The sequence below is a fragment of the Octopus bimaculoides genome, chromosome 5 (assembly GCF_046866305.1).
Source record: "Octopus bimaculoides isolate indiv1 chromosome 5, ASM4686630v1, whole genome shotgun sequence".
Lineage (NCBI taxonomy): Eukaryota > Metazoa > Mollusca > Cephalopoda > Octopoda > Octopodidae > Octopus > Octopus bimaculoides.
In genome coordinates this window covers 104,726,208-104,747,632 of record NC_142932.1, presented here as the reverse complement: position 1 = coordinate 104,747,632, position 21,425 = coordinate 104,726,208, and the positions used below count along the sequence as shown (strand labels likewise).

The 21,425-nt window shown below is 36.6% G+C and overlaps 1 protein-coding gene across 2 annotated transcripts in view; it reads left to right on the top strand.

The window, feature by feature from the left end:
- The window catches only part of LOC106874393 (uncharacterized), a 126,878-nt gene extending 105,569 nt beyond the window's left edge, over positions 1–21,309 (top strand). For both annotated transcript variants that reach the window (XM_089352840.1, XM_089352839.1), the window contains exons 38-49: positions 980–1,071; positions 2,600–2,729; positions 3,576–3,757; positions 4,109–4,199; positions 5,884–6,073; positions 9,370–9,542; positions 11,340–11,501; positions 12,312–12,457; positions 15,329–15,468; positions 19,276–19,373; positions 19,886–20,039; positions 20,604–21,309. In XM_089352840.1, the coding sequence (XP_089208966.1) occupies positions 980–1,071; positions 2,600–2,729; positions 3,576–3,757; positions 4,109–4,199; positions 5,884–6,073; positions 9,370–9,542; positions 11,340–11,501; positions 12,312–12,457; positions 15,329–15,468; positions 19,276–19,373; positions 19,886–20,039; positions 20,604–20,668 (1,623 nt within the window). In that variant the 3' untranslated portion in view covers positions 20,669–21,309. The remainder of the gene's footprint in view (positions 1–979; positions 1,072–2,599; positions 2,730–3,575; positions 3,758–4,108; positions 4,200–5,883; positions 6,074–9,369; positions 9,543–11,339; positions 11,502–12,311; positions 12,458–15,328; positions 15,469–19,275; positions 19,374–19,885; positions 20,040–20,603) is intronic.
- Positions 21,310–21,425: the final 116 nt, after the last annotated feature.

The window sequence follows — 21,425 nt, the reverse complement described above, 5'->3', positions numbered from 1 at the left end:
AATAAAACTTCCCTCTTCATATGTGTTGTTTGCTAATCACTTTAGCAAGGTTTATCTCTCCCCAAATTATGGACCAAAGCTCAATTTACATGGTTGAAGCTAGCAATTTCACAAGAGGGACATACAGCTTTGGAAGTAAATTGGGAAGTTTCTAGGTTCGTATCTTTCTGAAAATGCATTGCTTTATTACACATATGTGGCATAGTGGGTAACATACAAAAAGTGTGAGAGGACATTAGTGGATAATGTGCTAGGAGTGACGGAGGGGGTGACATCAGGTAAAAAAGCAAGTAATTTTAAAGTCCTTTTTTTACTCTTGTAATGGCTAGGAACTGATGGTTGTGATCAAGGAATCCTTGGAAATTCTGTCAACTGGCCAGAGTATAGGGTTTATAAGGGTTACTCAATGAGCTCCAGTTGGGCTTTTGAGGAGTTTCCTTTTGGAGTTTTTTGCCAGTAGATACAAGATTCAGTTTCAACCAGGAATTAAAATTTGGTCAATGATTTAATCAACCATATATTATCTTACAAAATTAAAATTAATAAAAAAAAAATGGCACAAGCATGATGATGGGTTACTTTGCACAGACAGTATATTACTAAAGAAATGCCCTTGATATAAAGGTTAATTTCTCAAGTCATGCAGACTCGTAAGGGCCGGTTTCATGGTTTCAATGACGTATAAATTCCCCACCTGGATGGGACACTGGTCTGTCATAGGATTACTCATTTTTGCCAGCTGAGTGGACTGGAGCAACATGAAATGAAGTGTATTGCTCAAGAACACAATGTGTCACCCAGTCCAGGAATTGAAACCACAATCTTATGATCATGAGTCCAACACCCTAACCACTAAACCACATACCGCCACAAATGCCCTTGATATCATATTGAATGAACAACTGTAAGTGAGTGTAAAAAGATATAAAACTCAATATTTTGAGTTCTACTATTAACAGTACTTCATTTTTTTTTTCAGGCAAAATTATTATTTTCTGTCTTAAAAGAGAAGAAAGTGAATGTAATCAAAGACAGTGATAAAGCTAGCTGCACAATAAAATATGCTATAAAGTGAGTTAATTTTGGCAAATTATTGATGTCTTAGTGTTTTTAGTGTTTTTTTTTTAATCTTAGGCCTGTTGGAACCAAGTTAGACCTCATCTAGCAGACCTTCTTTCTTTCTTGCCTTTAACCCTCCAACGCGGAGTATAGGCCGCTTATAATTGAATTCCATGTCGCATGATTTTTCACTTCTGTACTTATACTCTGCCATGAATGTCCCCCTTTCTCTAGTTCCTTTTGTGTTGATCTACGCCATGAGTTCTTAGGCCTACCTTTCTTTCTTTATCCATCCGGATTCCACTGTAAAGCACTTTTCACTACATTTGGTGTGTCTTTTCTAATTGTGCTACCAATCCACTTCCACTATTTCTTAAATATTTGCTCCCTAATCGAAACTTGATTTGTTCTTTGCCATAGCTCCATATTGCTTATGTGTTCGGGCCATCTGATTTTAAGTATACTACGCAAGCACCTATGATTAAAAAAAAAAAAGTACAATAAGGTCTTTGCTTTGCTGAGAAAGTTTTAATAAGACTGGAATATGTCTGCATTTACATTTACCATCTGCACTTACTGGAATCATTGAAATAATATTTTTATTACAATATTGTTACATCTGCTTTGGGATTCTCTCATCATTACTCTAGCAAATGCAAGATTGTCTGTGCATCATTTAGGTCCAAACTGTCACAGGTGGTACAATTCCTCACTATAAACTTTGGCAATATTTTCTTTTACTTGTTTCAGTCACTGACCACAGGACTTATTCTTTGTAAGCCTAATACTTATTCTGTTGGTATCTTCTGTCAAACCTCTAAGTTATGGAGATGTAAACACACCAACATCGGTTGTCAAGCGATGGAGGTGGGAACAAACACAGATACATACACACGAATATATATACACACACACACACATATATATATATATATATATATATACGACATGCTTCTTTCAGTTTCCATCTACCAAATCCACTCACTAAGCTTTGGTCGGCCGAGGCTATAGCAGAAGACACTTTTATAGATAAGGTGTAGGTAGGGCAGTGTGGTAAGAAGTTTGCTTCCCAACTACAAGGTTCCAATTTCAGTCTCACTGTCTGGCACTTTAGACAAGTGTCTTCTACTATAGTCCCAGAATAACCAAAGCCTTGTGAGTGGATTGGTAGACAGAAACTAAAAATAAAGCCTGTCACATATAAATATATATGTGTGTGTGTATGTGTGTTTGTGAGAAAGAGAAAGATGGTGATGATGTTGATAGGAAATACAGCATTGATACAGATCTTGAATAGTATATAGTGGTAGCACTGTAATTAGCAAAGCCTTTTATTGTTTTCAATGCTGAAGTGAATCCTCCTATTAGGAAATCTTCACCGAGGGCTGCTATAGCTCTCAACTTCCTTGTACTTGAAAACTAGAATGAATCCATGAATTTAAATACATTTCTGTAAAGACAATAGATGTTTTTCAAAGAGAAAGAAGATCCTTCTTACTTCTATTTTTAAATTTGCATATTTGTTTGAATTTATTTTCAGTGAAATCAAGGACCTTGATGTGAAATCTGATTTAGAAGTTGCTAAAAGTGTGTGCAAAAATCTTGGAAATAGCATGAATGAAAAAATGTCTGAAGAATCTGGAAAAATATTCAGAAACTTATGTTTTGAAGTAAGATAAGTGTTTGAATTATATACACTACAAAAAACAGCTTTTTAAAGAATAAAAAGTTTTGAATGGTACAACAATGCACTATAATGCAAAAAATGGACTATATACCTGTTGTAATTTAGTTATCCATAGTTCGATGATATTTCAGAATACAATTCCTTCTTTTTTTTTTTTTTTTGCAGTTAGTTTCAAAACTAATAAAGAATATAACAAAATAACTTTTTCCTTATTAAGATGATTTTAAGAACATAAATGAATATGAAATTTTAGTAGAAAGTTTTAATTTAAAACACTTTAAAACAGAGTTTTGTACTTTAGAACCAGAGGAGTCTAAGTGGGTGGTATCAAAAAGGTTAAATTCCTATCTAGGAATAATCCACTAAACATTGTGATATTTGATGATTCCAATATTCTTCCAATAATGTTATGAAATAAACATTTACACTGTTTAGTAATTGTGGGGATGAGGTGAATGGAAGGAAAGGGTCAGTAACATCAGTGGCTGAGGGACCCTACTGGAAGAGGAAGAGTAAGTGATGACATGGTTGGAAGTAGGACTGGTGTGGGCCTCTTTCACCTCAGGCAGCCATAGTGGATGGATATGAGTAGACATGCAAGCTAGAAAGGGCATTAGCAGTAGGTTCTAGCAGTAGGTCAGGCAAGTAGGGCAGATCTCAGATTTAATCCAGTTGAACAGCTGACACTGAGAGGTAGATGAACTGTATTTTGTTCCTCACATTACAGTTCCATTGCACTATAGTAATAATATTTTGTTATAATGATTATTACAAGGTTTATTCTTCATGTATTCATTATAAATATTTTTTTTTTCTTTTTTGTTTTTAGTTAGTAGTGGATAAAGAATTAAGTTTTGAAGAATTTGGAAATTTAATTAATTTCCTTGATGTGTCCGATATTAAAAAATTAGATGATGAACAACTTCTAGAAGCAGCACAGATTTTGTCACAAAGTGTACAAGACAAACCTGTTTTTGAAGAAATCAGCAACAGACTTAAAAAGATCGACAGGTAAAAAACAAAAAAATGTTTTTGCATTTTGATTTGACAAGTCTTTGAAATAAAGCAAAATTGTTTGATGATTTATTTAGTGGTGGAATATGGTTGTGGTGGTGGTTTGGGTAGCGATGATAAGAATGGCGATTTGGGTAATGGAACACAGTTGTGATTGAGAAAGAAATAACGATTGAAGAGATGTTAGGAGTGAGACATGATAGTGGTGATGATTGTGGTGGTGGTGGTGGTGGTGGCGGCAGCGGTGGTAATGGAAAGGATAGATATTATGATGACGGTTAGGATACTGATGACTTGTAATGATGTTCTGTAGTAATGTTATTATTACATGTTCCTTATATTTAACAGCCTCAGCAATCCTGTCACTCTGACTACAGATAATATCACTCTAAGCAGCATCTTTATTGCAGGTCGGGATGACATTGATAAGATACCAAAGGTAAGTGTTCAGTAATTATAAGGTTAAAAATTCATAGTCTTTCTGGGTGGTAGTTGATGTTGTTATTGTTTAGCCTCCTATTGACTTTAGTCATGCAAATGTATTTTGAAAGATATTCAAACTATGGCATTTTACGTAGAGTAATTTTTTTCCCATTCTTCCCTGAATAACAAAGAGACCAACCACCAAAAGACATTAATAAAGTTGTCATGAGTGGCTGTGTGGTAAGTAGCTTGCTTCCCAACCACATGGTTCGGGGTTCAGTCCCACTGCGTGGCACCTTGGGCAAGTGTCTTCTACTATAGCCTCGGGCCGACCAAAGCCTTGTGAGTGGATTTGGTACACGGAAACTGAAAGAAGCCTGTCGTTATATGTGTGTGTGTATGTTTGTGTGTCTGTGTTTGTCCCCCCAACATCGCTTGACAACCGATGCTGGGGTGTTTACATCCCCGTAACTTAGCGGTTCGGCAAAATAGACTGATAGAATAAGTCCTACGCTTACAAAGAATAAGTCCTGGGGTTGATTTGTTTGACTAAAGGCGGTGCTCCAGCATGGCCACAGTCAAATGACTGAAACAAGTAAAAGAGTAAAAGAGTATTTGTAAATCCTAGAGCAATGATCTACTATGGTTTCTCTATAAGGATAGAATCACTTTTAACAATACCATTTTGGTGTTATCCTTCTGAATCAAAAGAATTGATAGTTGATACATTGAGTCCTTAAAAGACACTTTGCTTACAGCTTTATCAAGCTGGTGTTTGAAGCATAATTTAACAAAAGGTTCTTTTATAAAATTATGATGAAAGGTTTTTATTCAACACTTTAAAACAATGCAGAAGGGCCACTTGATAACATGCAAAGCTGTTAAATTTTCTTTAAAGTGGATTTAACAGGTATGTATGCTATTAACTGGCTCTTCCACTCTGTGGTTGCTTCCATTTCAACACATCTTAGCTCTGAAACTTAAAATCTGGCAAATTTGTATCACAGGATCAGAGTCAGTTTAAAGCAGGTTGATAAGAAAAGGTTTGACCCTTTCATTTCCAAAGTTCTCTAGAATTATCAATTTTTCTTTTCTTTTTTTATTTCTATTTTTTATTTTTTGCATTCTGAGTTCAAATCCTATCAAATGTTAACTTCGCCTTTCATCTTTCTGGGGTTGATTAACATAGAATATTGGTCAAATATTGGTATCAATTTTACTGACAAAAATTTTTTCCCCTAAAAAATTGCTGGATGGGAGAAGGAAAGGGCAATCACAATAGCTCTTGCAAGTCTTCCAGGAGAATAAGAACGATATAGTTCATATTAAATTTTATCTTCAACAGGTGAATGTTGGAGGAATTATTGGTAAGCTGGTAGTTTCTGAGAACAATTATGAGGAAAAAAAACTTGGAAAAAAATGTTAAGTGAAGCATCTTTGGAATCATACATAGTAGAAATATTAATAGAAAAAAAGATGGGTGCATTGAATGAGTTAGGACTGAATTAGTACACAGTAAGTTAAGAGGAACAAAAATAATGGTAGTATTTGTAGAAGAGGCAAAAACATTCTTCAACTTTTCAGGACGTTGATATTCAACAAACATTCATTGTAGTTGTTGTGTATTGACTTAATAGAAGAAATAAATAGGTAGCTAATTAACTATTCAAATGAAAGTAAATTTGTCCTTTTATTTACAGACGAACCTTGAGTCAGCTTCCTTGCTACTAACTGAAGCTATAAAAACACAGGTGTTGCTGAAGAAAAGCTGCATAACAGAAACAGGTGACGAAACTGCATGTTCACAACTAGATCCATATTTGAAAAAGGTTATTGGAGCTCTGGTGAATAAACAAGCAAAAAGACGCAGGCGACGAAGGTCAACCACTGGTAATAAACAGAAAATTTTTCTTTGTTGATAATCTATTATATGCTATTATTGCTCTGATTTAAACCCTCAAGAGTATTAAGAACAAGGATAGTCAGAGGTAACACATTTGGCCAACAGAAGAAACGATAACAGTGGTGTCAAAACAATACAGTAGACCCATCATGAATAGTTTCATCCCTATTGAACCCTATTTACTCTAAATCGTCCTCCAGTAAACTATAAAGAATACAAAACAGTGCAATTAATATCAACACAAGTCAAACTGCATAAGCATTACACCCTGTGAAAAATACATATTTCAAGGTTTTTTGATGAATGAAAATTCCCCAAAAAATCATATCTGAGAAACGATTGACTAGAAATGTTTATATTTATGGAAATGGTCACTATCACTATGCATATATAAGCATTGTGTTCCCGCTTTTGTTTGTTAGTATACAGAGGTGATATATATATACACACATATATATATATATATATATATATATAGCTGAGTTTGTGAGCGTGTGTGTGTGTGTGTGTGTGTGTGTGTGTGTGTGTGTGTGTGTGTGTGTGTGTGTTGCATCTATAGAAATCCACACCTTACAAGATAGCAAGCTGGGAGTCGCACCAATGGATTCCTCATGGTCGAAAATTCCTGGAATCGACCATTTATTATTTTTTTTATTGCTTCCTAAGACGTGAATTTTTGTATTAAAAAAAATTTTAAACCAAGACTTATAACAATTTTAAAGTCGAAGCATGAGTTAAGTCCCCTTCTAGCTACGATGATCCTTTGCTGCTGTGTTTACATTCCTGTAACTTAGCGGTTTCGTAAAAGACACTCACAGAATGAGTACTAGGCTTACAAAGAATAAATCCTGTGGTTGATTTCTTCAACCAACGACAGTGCTCCACCATGGCTGCAGTCACATGACTGAAACAAGTAAAGCAATAAAAATCTATGCTATTTTAATCCCGAGCAAGGCCAGGTGTGTGTTGCATCTATAGAAATCCACACCTTACAAGATAGCAAGCTGGGAGTTGCACCAATGGATTCCTCATGGTCGAAAATGCCCGGAATCGACGATTTATTATTTTTTGCAATGAGCCAGCATCCCATCCAGGTAGGGAAAATATTCACCATAACACCAGCATTTATGAGTCAGTATGACTCGAGAAAGTAACTTTACTTTACCTTTAGGCTGACCGAAAACTTGTGAATGAGTTTGGTACATGAAAACTGGAAGAAGCCTTCTGCTTGTATGCATGTTTGTGTTTGTGTGTGTATATCGAGTTGTATGATTTGGTGTTTGAATATAGAAGATAGTATTATGTAAAGGTTATCTTACATAACTACTTGAAAATGTGTATTAAATGCATTCAAAACATCAACATTTGGTTTTGTTCTTATTTGGATGCACACATACACACTCATCTTCACATGGGTTTACTGATTGTAAACAAAAGGCCAAAAAGCTCATTCACATATTGCTATTTGTTGCCAGTTCTCTACATAACCAAGTCCAGGCTGCTTGTTGTTGGATAGACTAGGAGGTTATTACTTTGCTTGGAAACAAGTGCCAGTTGGCTTTATGAAGAGCATCCAGCTGTATAGAATTCTGTACAAATGCATTTTCATCCGACCCATGCCAGCATGGAAATATAGATGTTAAAATAATGATGATGATTTCCTCATGAGTTGTCTAACAAATAATTTTTTTTTTTTCTTGCCTTTAACCCTCCAACGCGGGATATAGGCCACTTATAATTGAATTCCATGTTGCATAGTTTTTCGCTTCTGTACTTATACTCTGCCATGAATGTCCCCCTTTCTCTAGTTCCTTTTGTGTTGATCTACGCCATGAGTTCTTAGGCCTACCCCTCTTTCTATATCCATCCGGATTCCACTGTAAAGCACTTTTCGCTACATTTGGTGTGTCTTTTCTAATTGTGCTACCAATCCACTTCCACTATTTCTTAAATATTTTCTCCCTAATCGAAACTTGATTTGTTCTTTGCCATAGCTCCATATTGCTTATGTGTTCGGGCCATCTAATTTTAAGTATACTACGCAAGCACCTGTTGATGGATGATTGTATTTGCTTATTTGACTTAACTGTTGTAAATTATGTAAATGATGTGTCAATAATAAATTTTGTTCCTAATTTCATGCCATAGTTTAACAGTCAATTGTCTTACAAATGAAAATAGTATGTGTTTAACCCTTTAGTATTCAAATTATTTTATCAAGTGTATTGCTTATTTATTTATGTTGATTTAAATAACTCATGCATTATCTTGTAGCTTTGAGATTTTGATGATGTTATTGTTTATTTTTAGCATGGCATTGTAGGATTAATGTAAGAGGCTGGATCCAGTCAGTTTGAATGTAAAACAGGTAGAATATTTTGGGCCGGATATGGCCGGTTTAAATACCAAAGGGTTAAAGTTCTTACCACACAGCCAAACCTGTTGCTTCCCAATCACATGGTTTCTGGTTCAGTTCTGCTGTATGGCTCACTGGGCAAATGTCTTCTACTTAAGCCCTGGGCTGACCAAAGCCATGTGTATGGATTTGGTAGATGGAAACTGAAAATCCATTGTGTGTGTGTGTGTGCGTATGTATGTATATATGTATATGCAGGTGTGTATGTGTTACTACTGCCTTGCGTTGACATTGCATAATAATTGTCAGTTTCACCCTCATGCAGATGACATCCTTTGCTTCCAATCTTCTGTAAAACATCTGTTCATGGGCAAATATTACCTCACATGGAAACAGGTGAGAGTTGGCAAGAGGAAGAGCATCAACAAATTCTGTCCAACCCATGCATGTATGGAAAAGTAGACATTCAAATGGTAAAAGAAGACCCCCTTCAGTCATGAATGACCATGGGATTGCACCTAGAAAGTTCCCCTCCAAGGCACGAATCTGGGCAAGGTCGTTTATGGAAGACCAGCAGTCATCCATGCATACCAACTGCCCCTCTCCATGCCACCAATGTTATGCAAGAGAAAGGCAAAGGCTGAGCTTGGCATCAGTGACGTTGCAACTCTACAGCTGAGTGAACTGGTGCAAAATGAAATAAAATGTCTCGCTCAAAAGCACAACACACAGCCTAGTCTGAGAATCAAACTCACTACCTTATGATTGTGAGCCCAACGCTCTAACTACTGAGCAATATGCCTTCACTGTACATTCAAATGATGATGCGTATAATCGATTGTGTTTTATTTCTTTCTTCCATACCTGAATGTTACATATGAAATTGATATTATAGATATAATACATGGTGATTTCCCTTGGTTGCAGCATGTGACTGTGAACTACCCTCTCAACTGGGCAGTGCAGCGGAAATGATAAACCCTGAATCTTTGAAAGAAATGCTTTGCAATGAAAATTTTCTGACTTGTATGGAAAAACTCAGTGTGGTAAAATCCTGGACTACAAATCATCAAGCTGTTTTTGCAGAGAAAGCTAAAGTCGTGAGTATAACAAATACAGTTTTCTTACAAAGGAATGTATTTAGTTTTTGTTTGTTTTGCAAAATTCTTGATGTAAATCACATATTGTAACACTGTTGAACTTTGGAATGAATAGACTTCCAAGAAAAATTCACTGCTCCCTTCTACAGCAACTTTTCACAAAAAAAGGAAAACCATGGAAATCCACAGTAGTATTGTAAAAGGTTTTGATAAGATGAGCAATGTTTACTCAATTATACGGAAGTAAAGTACAACCAGTGTGTGTTTTTAATGGCAATATGACCTCCCCAAAGTAGAACATATTAGAAAAATGAAGTGGAAAAAATTATTTTTTAACTCAGGAACATGTTTAGCAATTGAATTTCCATGATAAAGATCTCTTTAAATTCAGTGCTGCAGGACATTCCTCATCTATAAAATCTTTAATTTAAGTCTGTGTAGTTAAGAAGTTTGCTTCTCAACCACATGGTTTTGGGTTCAGTCCCTTTGTGCATAACCTTGAGCAAGTGTCTACTAGTCCTATGGACCACCAATGCCTTGCGAGTGAATTTGGTAAACAAGATCTTTGAGAAGCCCATTCCCTTTCTTCTTTTTTCTGTTTTCTTATTCTTTCCTTCCTTGCAAGTTACTTGGCAACGCACCAGTGATGGTGGCATGAAAGCTACATCCAGTATACCTAGTGTAAAGCAGGTGATGTTATGAAAGACATTCAGCTGTAGAAACCTTGTCAAAGCTGACATGGAGCAAGATGCAGGCCTGTAGCTAACTAGACCCTCTCAAACTGTCCAATCCATGCCAACATGGAAAATAGATGTTAAATGATGATGATGAGGATGATGATGATGTGTATGTCTTTGTGTTTGTTCTTTCATCACTTGACAACTAGTGCTGGTTTGTGTATTTACCTTATGACTTGATGGTTTGACAAAAAAAGGAAAAAAAAAAGGGACCGATAGAAAAAATGCTAAACTTAAAGATAAGTGTTAGGGTTGATTTGTTTGTCTAACCATATAAGGCGGTGCTCCATCATGGCTGCAGTTCAATGAGTGGAACAAGTAAATGGATGAAAGAGTAGATACCAGATAAGATTATAATTTTCCAGATTAATCACCTGTACCTTTGTAGCATATATTTATAATGTCTCTTTTATTCATTTGACTCTGCTGGGACATAGGACATTGAGAAGTGATCTCCATCTGTATTGATCTTTGGCAATGGATTGCAGTTGTCTGTAGGTGCTTCAGTGTCTTTGGACCTTCTCCATATTGTTTTTGGTCAGCTATGCTTCCATTTTCCTTGGGTGTCTGTTAGAGGAATTAACTTATAATGCTGGAAGCAGGTTTCCATAGGGTGCCAGTATGGAAAATAAATATTACATGATAATGATGATGACACAATGGGCTTCCATACAGTTTCCTTAGTCCAAATGTTACTCACAAATCATTAGTCAACCCAGAGATATAATAGTAAACATTTGTCCAATATACAAAGAGGTGGTACTTCTTAATCACATAGTCATGTCTGCAGATGTATTATCTTAACATTTATTTTAACTGTCTTTTCTACATGCGTAAATTTCTGGGATAAATTTTTCAATAATAATTAAAATTTTCTGAATGATTAATCCTGCCTTCTGTGTTTCATAAATGGTTAACAATGTTGAAAGTTGCAATAATGGTCATAGGCTACCTTCATCAAAAATGATCTAAAATATAAAATCATAAAAAGATGATGTTAATAACTCACAAAATTTTTATTAATATACAGTAATTTTTTTCTTTTTTTTTCCAATTCTAGGCCCTAGGTTCACCCAAATCTACAAAATGGTCTGAATCCGATTTGAAATCTGTGGTTCCTGCAATACCAGGTCTGTCAGTTGATGAAATTGGCAGCTTAGATCTCAACACATTGGATCTTGCTTTTGCTTTAGGAAATCAAATCACCTGGAATTCTGATAAGGTAAAGATATTTGTTTTATCATTATTTGCAGAAAGCTCACAAGCTGGCAGAATTGTTAAGAGTTTCAAAAAAGCCCACAAGGGTTGATATAGTAACATACCAGCTTCCTTCTTTCACCCAGCTTGTTTAGGAGCTACAATGTTGTTGGTGGTACAATGATCCTGTAGAAACAAGTTGAAGCTGCTAGTGAACATATACATGATGTTTTGACAGATTATTGGAGAGTAATTTTTAGTTTTCATGGTTTGGCTATTTTGGGGACTGAGAAGGGTGATGGGTGTTGACAGCCATGTGAGTACATTTAACATACCCTTGATATTCTTCCCATACAATGTTGCTAAATCACACAGATAAAAGTTAAGATATTTTACTCAATATCCTGTAATGAGATCTGGACCAGAAGATTTCCTGTTTGGTATCTTCTTTTCAAGACTGTTTCTAGCCTTTTAGATTATTCTGTCAAATGTAATACTTATTCATTTATATTGCTTTGAATTAATCATGCATTATCTTGCAGTTATGAGATCTTCATGATGTGATTGCTTATTTTTAGAAGGACACTGCATGGTAGGTGTGAGAGGCTGCATCTAGCTGGTTTGAACACAAAACAAGTAGAATATTTAGGCCAGATGTGGCTGGTTTGAATACTAAAGGGCTAGTATAAAGTATTTGTCCAGGGATTGATATGGGAATGGACCTGACACTATATTTAGGAAATGCAGGCATAAATAGGTGCTTATGTGTGTTTATGTATATGTGTGTTTATGTATTATAAATGCAACCATTATCATGACTTGTTTCTCTTTGCAGTTGAAAGCAACGTTTGATGTGCTTTATAAAAAGTTACTGAACTCCAGCAACAGTCTTATCACCAGCCTTGAACTACAAACATTTCGTAATCTGCTTTGTGGCATGAACACTAATATTATTCAATCAATAAAATCTGAGGAATATTCGTAAGTTGCATCAACTTTATTTCCTTTAGAAACACACACACACACCATATATTTGTTTATTATGAAGGCATGTGTCTTAGTGGTTAGGGTATTCAGCTGACGATCGTAAGGTTGTGAGTTCAATTCCTGGTGACATGTTGAGTCCTTGAGCAAGACACTTTATTTCACATTGCTCCAATCCACTCAAGTGGTAAAAATGAGTAGTACCTGTATTTCAAAGGGTTGGCCTTGTCACACTTTGTGTCATGCTGAATCTCCCTGAGAACTACGTTAAGGGTACATGTGTCTGTGAAGTGCTCAGCCTCTTGCACGTTAATTTCATGAGCAAGCTGGGACCCTCGTCGTCGTAACTGACAGAGTGCTCCTTATTTTTTAAATTTGTTTATTCATTTAATACAAGCATGTTGAATTGAGCAGGTTGTAAGAGCAGCCCTGCCAAAATCAATTTTACTTTTCATCCTTTCAGGGTTGATAAAATAAACAATTAGTTAAGTACTGATGTCAATGATATTTAGTAATCCACTCTGCTCATTCCAGTCCTCATGTCTTTGCAAGAAACAAATATTAGAGAAATGGTTATTATCTTTAAATACAAAATATATTTATAATAGCTAAGCGAGATCGTGCCAGTGCCGCTCGACTGGCTCCTGTGCAGGTGGCGCGTAAAATACACCATTTCGAGTGTGGCCACTGCCAGTACCGCCTGACTAGCCTTCGTGCCAGTGGCACGTAAAAGCACTCACTACACTCTCGGAGTGGTTGGCGTTAGGAAGGGCATCCAGCTGTAGAAACTCTGCCAAATCAGATTGGAGCCTGATGTAGCCACCTGGTCCACCAGTCCTCAGTCAAATCATCCAACCTATGCTAGCATGGAAAGCGGACGTTAAACGATGATGATGATGATGATGTCAGTTCAGTGCTTGCTCAAATGCTACAAATGTTGGTTCAAATTTTAGCATGAGGCCAGCAATTTTTGGTGATAGGGTAAGTTGATTACATCAATCCCAGTGCTCAACTGGTACTTATTTTATTGATCTCAAAAGGGATGAATTAAGTTAACCACAACAGAATTTGAACAAGATGCCACTAAACATTTTGCCTGGCACAGTAGTGATCCTGCCAACTCATTGCCTTAACCCTTTAGCATTTAAACTAACCACATGTGGCCTCTCACACCTACCCTACAATCCCATTCTAAAAATATACAGTCATAACACTGAAGTCTCGAAGCTACAAAACAATGTGAATAAATAAGTACTATATTTGACAGAGTAATCTGAATGCTAAAGGGTTAATTGCTACAAATATTAGCATTATTTTTCAGCTCCCTGAGCTAAGAAAATCAACTTTTATATATACAGTGCATATCCCAAATCTGCACTTCAAAATATTGTCAAGTACAGGCATGGCTGTGTGGGGAAGAAGTTTGCTTCCCAACCACATGTTTTCAGGTTCAGTCTCACTGTATGGCACTTTGGGCTAAGTTATGGGACGTTAACACACTAACACCAGTTTTCAAGTGGTTGGGGGACAACCACAGACAAGAAGACACATACACACACATATATATATACATAATTAATCAAAGGACATACTAAGTATGTCTACCTGCTAGAAATAACTCTACCTGCTAGAATTTAAATTGCCAAAATACACTGATAACTACAGAAATCAACAGTCTGAAGGCAAATAGACTAAGACAATCTTTCAGCATACATTCAAGTATTTGGACTCATGTGGACTGGCATAATAGCCTCACTTTCTTCAGCAATCGCCTATAATATTGATTCTGTTATCATTTTTAAATTGTTACACTAGGTAATAATAGAGTCAATGATATCTTTGCAAATTATTTGCTCCATATATATTTATATATATATATATATATATACACACAATGGGCTTCTTTCAGCTTCCATCTACCGAATTCACTCACAAGTCTTTGGTTGGCCTGAGACTATAGTAGAAAACACCTGCCCAAGGTGCCACACAGTGGGACCAAACCTGGAACCATGTGGTTGAGAAGCAACCTTCTTACTAAACAGCCATGCCTGCACCTGTTTATTTTTCTCGCACATTTTCTGCTCATGTTTAACACAGTAAACTGTAATTTACAGCAGTTGCTGCTTAGTACCAAGCCAGCCACAATTCAGCAAATCTATAATCAAAGATTATCTAACGTATCCTTTCTTTTTAAGATAGCAGGTAGTATTTGAGGGTATTTGGTTGCTATATCCAGCAAATGAAGTGATTTGTTTGTGTCAACTATCGTTAACACTTCTCACTTGTGATATCTCCTTTATACAAACTTCATGTCTTTATTTTATGAGGCATGGCCACAGTTTACTCTTTTACTTGTTTCAGTCATTTGACTGCAGCCATGCTGGAGCAGCAACTTTAGTGGAGCAAATCAACCCCAGGACTTATTCTTTGTAAGCCTAGTACTTATTCTACTGGTCTCTTTTGCCGAACCACTAAGTTACGGGGATGTAAACACACCAGCATCAGTTGTCAAGCGATGTTGGGGGGACAAACACACACACACACACACACATATATATATATATATATATATATATATACAAATCCACTCACAAGGCTTTGGTCGGCCCGAGGCTATAGTAGAAGACACTTACCCAAGGTGCCACACAGTGGGACTGAACCAGGAACCATGTGGTTGGTAAGCAAGCTACTTACCTATAGTTGGATATCTGCATAAAATTAATAAGTGCCTATAGACAAGGATTTAATCTTAAGTGAACTAAAAAACAAAACCCCACTCTCCAGCAATAAAAATGGTATTTGAAAATATTGTTGATATAAGAATCTCATGTTCATGTGATATTTCCATGCTTTTATATCTGCTTCCAGAACTGCAGCTCGAGAACTTGGAAACATTGACTGTTTTACAAATGAGCAGCACAAACTTTGGGTCCAAAAAGCCAAAGATGTATACCAAGATGTTGACAAGTGGTCAGATTCAATAATTGCAAGCATGGGAGCTGTGATTAGTAAGTAATAGTAACATATGCTTGTTGTTTTGTTAGATTTGGATATATAAAACATCTCTTCAAAGACTTACATTAAAAAACCAATAAACAGTATTGCAGGAGAAATACCTAGCTAAGGATAAACCTCTGTACCTGGCTTTCGTTGACATGGAGAAAGCCTTTGACAGGGTCCCCCGATCCCTTATCTGGTGGTCAATGAGGAAACTTGGGATAGAAGAATGGTTAGTGAGAGCTGTGCGAGCCATGTACAGAGATGCTGCCAGTAAGGTGAGGGTTGGAAATGAGTACAGCAATGAATTCCGGGTAGAGGTAGGGGTCCACCAAGGTTCCGTCCTCAGACCCCTCTTATTTATCATAGTCCTCCAGGCAATCACAGAGGAGTTCAAGACAGGTTGCCCCTGGGAGCTCCTCTATGCTGATGACCTTGCCCTAATTGCGGAGTCACTATCAGAACTAGAGGAGAAGTTTCAGGTGTGGAAGCAAGGTCTAGAATTGAAGGGCCTTAGAGTCAACCTAGCTAAAACCAAAATCCTAATAAGTAGGAAGGTAGATAAAACATAAACCCCTTCAGGTAGATGGCCCTGCTCAGTATGTAGAAAAGGAGTAGGTAGTAACTCTATAAGATGTACCCGGTGCAAGCTATGGACACATAAGAGGTGCAGCAATATCAAAGGCAGGTTAACTAGCAAGTTAGTTTTTGTTTGTGGCAGATGTTCAGGTGCAATAAAGACTGTAAACAAACAGGAAACAACTTCTATCTCATTCCAGGGTGAAAAACTAGAGGTAGTCGATAGCTTCCGCTATCTGGGCGACCAAGTTAGTAGTGGGGGTGGGTGCACTGAAAGTGTAGCTGCTAGAATAAGAATAGCCTGGGAAAAGTTTAGAGAGCTCTTACCCCTGCTGGCGACAAAGGGACTCTCACTCAGAGTAAAAGGCAGACTGTATGACGCATGCGTACGAACAGCCATGCTACATGGCAGTGAAACATGGGCTGTAACTGCTGAGGACATACGTAAGCTCGCAAGGAATGAAGCCAGTATGCTCCGTTGGATGTGTAATGTCAATGTGAATACCCGTCAGAGTGTAAGTATCTTGAGAGAAAAGCTGAACATTGGAAGCATCAGTTGTGGTGTGCAAGAGAGACGATTGCGCTGGTATGGACATGTGGTGAGAATGGATGAGGATAGCTGCGTGAAAAAGTGCCACACCCTAACAGTTGAGGGAACCCGTGGAAGAGGTAGGCCCAGGAAGACCTGGGCTGAGGTGGTGAGGCAAGACCTTCGTACATTGGGCCTCACCGAGGCGATGACTACTGACCGAGACCTTTGGAAATGTGCTGTGCGTGAGAAGACCCGGCAAGCCAAGTAAGATCGTTGCCAGTGCCCCTGGACTGGCTCTTGTGCGGGTGGCACATGAGATGCACCATTTTGAGCGTGGCCGTTGCCAGTACCGCCTGACTGGCTCCCGTAGGATTTTCGAGTGAGATCGTTGCCAGTGCCCCTGGACTGGCTTGTGCAGGTGGCACATAAAAGACACCATTTCGAGCGTGGCTGTTTTCGTGCGAGTGACACGTAAAAGCACCCACTACACTCTCTGAGTGGTTGGCGTTAGGAAGGGTATCCAGCTGTAGAAACTCTGCCAAATTAGATTGGAGCCTGGTGTTGCCATCCGGTTTCACCAGTCCTCAGTCAAATCATCCAACCCATGCTAGCATGGAAAGTGGACGTTAAACGATGATGATGATTATGATAATCATAATCAATCAGTCTTGATGTTCTAAACCTTTTGATACTAAACTGCTCTTGTTCTTATTGTATAGACTCCTTGTTTTAAAGTGAACTAAAAATATCCAATCAAAATTTCATGTTAATTTGTTCCAAACATCAGCTTCAAAGTGACTATGTTATTTCACTATATTCATTATTTTTAAATTTTATTGAAAGAAAAACAATGTACTTCTATAGAAATATGGTAATAGGATTAAGGTAAGGAAAAATGAGGTAACTAAGTGTTTTTCCAAAGTGAGACTTAGTTTATCCATAACTTACCTGTCACAGCAATGATACAATACATTAACATTTAAAATGAAGTTCTGACATTTCTTAGTCTTTCCTACAGTTGGTTAAAGTTATTCAAATGGGAATTAAATATAAAAATCAAGATGAAAAGAATGTGTGTGTATTGATGAAGTCCAACCCAAATCTAATCAAGCAAACTTATGAAAGGCATTCTGGTCATGAATGTAGATTTCTCAAGTTATATAGAATTACATTCTCTAATGTATCCTTTATTTTAAAACATTAGAGAACTATCTGAAAGTGCTGAACAACCATTAAGAGGCTTCCAAATGTAGTGTTGTTTCAACCAAACCTATAATCATTGCACATTCCATCCTATTTTTTTTACAATGTGTAGAACCAATTTACCCTATCCCTCATTTGTGATTTAGTCCTCATTGTATGCATTCTACTTCTTGGTCTACTTGTCATAAAATCTCAACTATACAATGGTCTTTTACTTGCTTCAGTCATTAGATGGCATCCATGCTGAGACACCACCTCCAAGAACTTTTAGTGGAATGGATCAGACCCAGTACTTATTCTATCAGTCACTTTTGCTGAACTGGGGCACAAACACACCAACACTTGTTGTCAAGTGGTGATGGGGGACAAACACACAAAGATAGTGTCCATCTACCAAATCCGCTTACATGGCTTTGGTTGACCTGAGTCTGTAGTAGAAGACACTTTCCCAAGGTCCAATGCAGTGGGGCTGAATCCAGAACCACGTGGTTAGGAAGCAAGCTTCTTAACACACGTGGATCTCTTCTCACCATAAAATGTAAATTATGAAATATATGTTGAGAATACCTTTAAGAGGAAAATGGGCAGAGCATATCATTTCTGTACCTAAGAAGTGGCTGTAACATTCATATCAATATGCAAATAGTTTGCAAAAGAATGCTTTGCAATGCTGAAAACTTTAGAAAAGATATAAATAACAAGAGAGATGAGAATGGATGCAATACAAGCTTAGGGTTGAAGTACATGGTGGTTAAATGCTTTCGTATATGATTGATATTAACTGAGTATCCCATCGCGCATTTTGTGGTGCAAATATGGCTATGTCTTTACAACCATGTGATCCTTGCTGGATTCTGCTATGCAGCACCAACCAAACCCTTTTGTAATTTGGTAGACAGAAACTGTCTGGAAGCCTGCTCATGATCTTAGGGTCAGGAGTTCAATTACTGACAGCAAGGCACTTTATCTCCCTTTGCTCCAGTCCTCACAACTAGCAAAAATGAGTACCTGTATTTCAAAGGGTCAGCCCTCATCATCATCGTTTAACGTCCACCTTCCATGCTAGCATGGGTTAGATGATATGACTGAGGACTGGTGAAACTGGATGGCAACACCAGGCTCCAATCTGATTTGGCAGTTTCTACAGCTGGATGCTTGTTAATTTCACAAGCAAGTCATTCCGTTACTTGGATCAATTGGAAATCTCATTCTCATAACCAACAGAGTGCCAGCATGTAGACATACACACTGACACATAGTTGTCTTTCACTGAAGGCTACAACCATTGGCAAGAAATTAAAACGCCAGTGATATTATGTTGACTCTTGCCACAAGAAATACTGCCAACTACTGAATGGCTTAATGGAAACCTGAAACCAGAACTATTGCTCTCTAATTCCAACAAAAGAAAAATCTATGTTGCTTTTTCCATCAAATATGTAGAGGGTGGTTTACTGTAAGCTTTTGAGAAAATAATCAAGCTAATGCATGCAATACATTTCAGGTGGTTTATCAGCAGAAGATTTACAGAAGCTGACATCAACACAAATCACTGCAATACTTCCAGACACAATACCAAAGATTGCAGCTGAATCTCTGAAGGTAACAGTTCACCATTTTTACAAGTTTGCGACATAGTAGGCTACTGTGACCTGTAAATGGTTCACTCACTTGGGAAACAGACGAGCCTAGTATAATTGTCTTGCAATACAAACTACACAATTCTTGCATTATAACTGGCCCTTGCACATTCTCTGTAGTTTCAGCCATCAGTATTAGGGCTTCCTATACTTTCTGATATGGCAGACAACTCAAAGTGTCTGCTATATCCTTCACTCAGTCCAGCATGGAAACTTTCAATGAGAAACAAAGATAAAGTGTCTGTGAGCCATGTATTTACCTTTTAAACAAATATTTGAAAGTTGTCAAAAGACAATAATGCAAGTTCTATCACTCTTCACAAATTTTAAATCAGTGGAAATTACAACATACTACTAAGAAAATACAAATAGACTCTTGCAATGCCTACTCAATGTAGGCCTAGGTACTCTACGTCTCATAACATATTGCATTCATGTTTAACTGTGCTTTTCATTTTTTCCCTTCTTTTCAAGAACTTTCATCCACACCAGTTCAACTATCTGACAACATCCCAAGTTCAGAAAATAACTGCAGCACAAAGCTCCGAATTAAACAGTGAACAAATAGATATCATTAAAGAAAAACTGAAATACATCAATAGCTTACCGGAGAAAAACAATAGTGATGGTAACTATACAATTTGATTTTTAACAAACAAGCCCAGATTATTATTTTATTTTGATAGGGATTAGAAATCCTAACTAAAAGCTGTCAACACAAGCCATTAATTTTCTGATAATACCCAATTTAACAATGATTAACAACATTAATCCTTTAGCATTCAAACAGGGCCATATCAGGCTCAAAATATTCTGCCTGTATTATGCTCAAACTGTCCCTCTCACACGCACCCTACCATGTCAGTCTAAAAACAAACTCATCAAAATCTCAAAAAAGATAATGCATAATTAATTCAAAACAATGTGAATGAATAAGCATTACATTCAACAGATTGCTAAAGGGTTATTGACATTTTCATTGTCTAAGGAAAAATATTTGAAATTAAAACATGCTTAATAGACTAATGAAATTTATGTAACAAAATTTCTTTGTAAATCTTCACTTCAAATGTTTTTATAAATGTTGTTTAAAAAGGTACCATACTTTTAGCATTAAGGCCATTACCATTTGAAAACATGCTTCTATGATAAACTTTAGACCAATACAATTTTTTTGTCCATTTTTCTTCAGGATCTCGCAGCAATTTGAACGTCGCAGTTTTAATCTTCAGTATCCTGTTGCTCATTCTATATTAAACATGAAAACTATTTTTGAACAGCATATTAATAATTACTATTTTTAATATTGTATACATTTTCAGTTCAAATCTTGCCAAGGTCAACTTTACCCCCTATGTGTCAATAAAATGAAGTGGCAGTTAAGTAGTCCTCTCCCTTTTCTTGGCCTTGTGCAGGTTACAAACTTATTTACTCAACTCTTTTAATAAATATATAATTTCCTGACTATAGTGTATACATTAGCACATCAACTGAAGACACTCCTAGAAATTAAATTGTAAATTATTCAAGAGCAGGTGCTTGGGACACTGCAAGTTTCAAATTCCTATGTATTAAAATACAGGCAGGACACTCATTTTTATAATTCATCTTACATTAATATTTAAAACTTCACATAAAAAGTTTAATTTAAAATGCTAAGCACCTTTTAAAAATTATTTTTCCATTTCACTAACTAATTAAAATTACTCTATGTACACTCTACACAAAGCTGAATTCAGAGATCCCTCATACACCAATATGGATTTAAATTCCAACTAGAGATAACTTTTTTTTTTTGAAATTATGTCTTATTTTGCATTAGTCATAATTAAACACTAAATTCAGCTTTTCTGTAATTTAATATGAATCACACTGAAATGAAGTATTTTCAAACCAAATATGTACTTTGTCTTCTTTTTGGATCTGAGCAATGAATCGAAGGTGTTGCAGTCTGACTACCCCATTCTTTATCATAAAATTTTGGCTGAGTGTTTTAATATAAAAATTGAAGAAT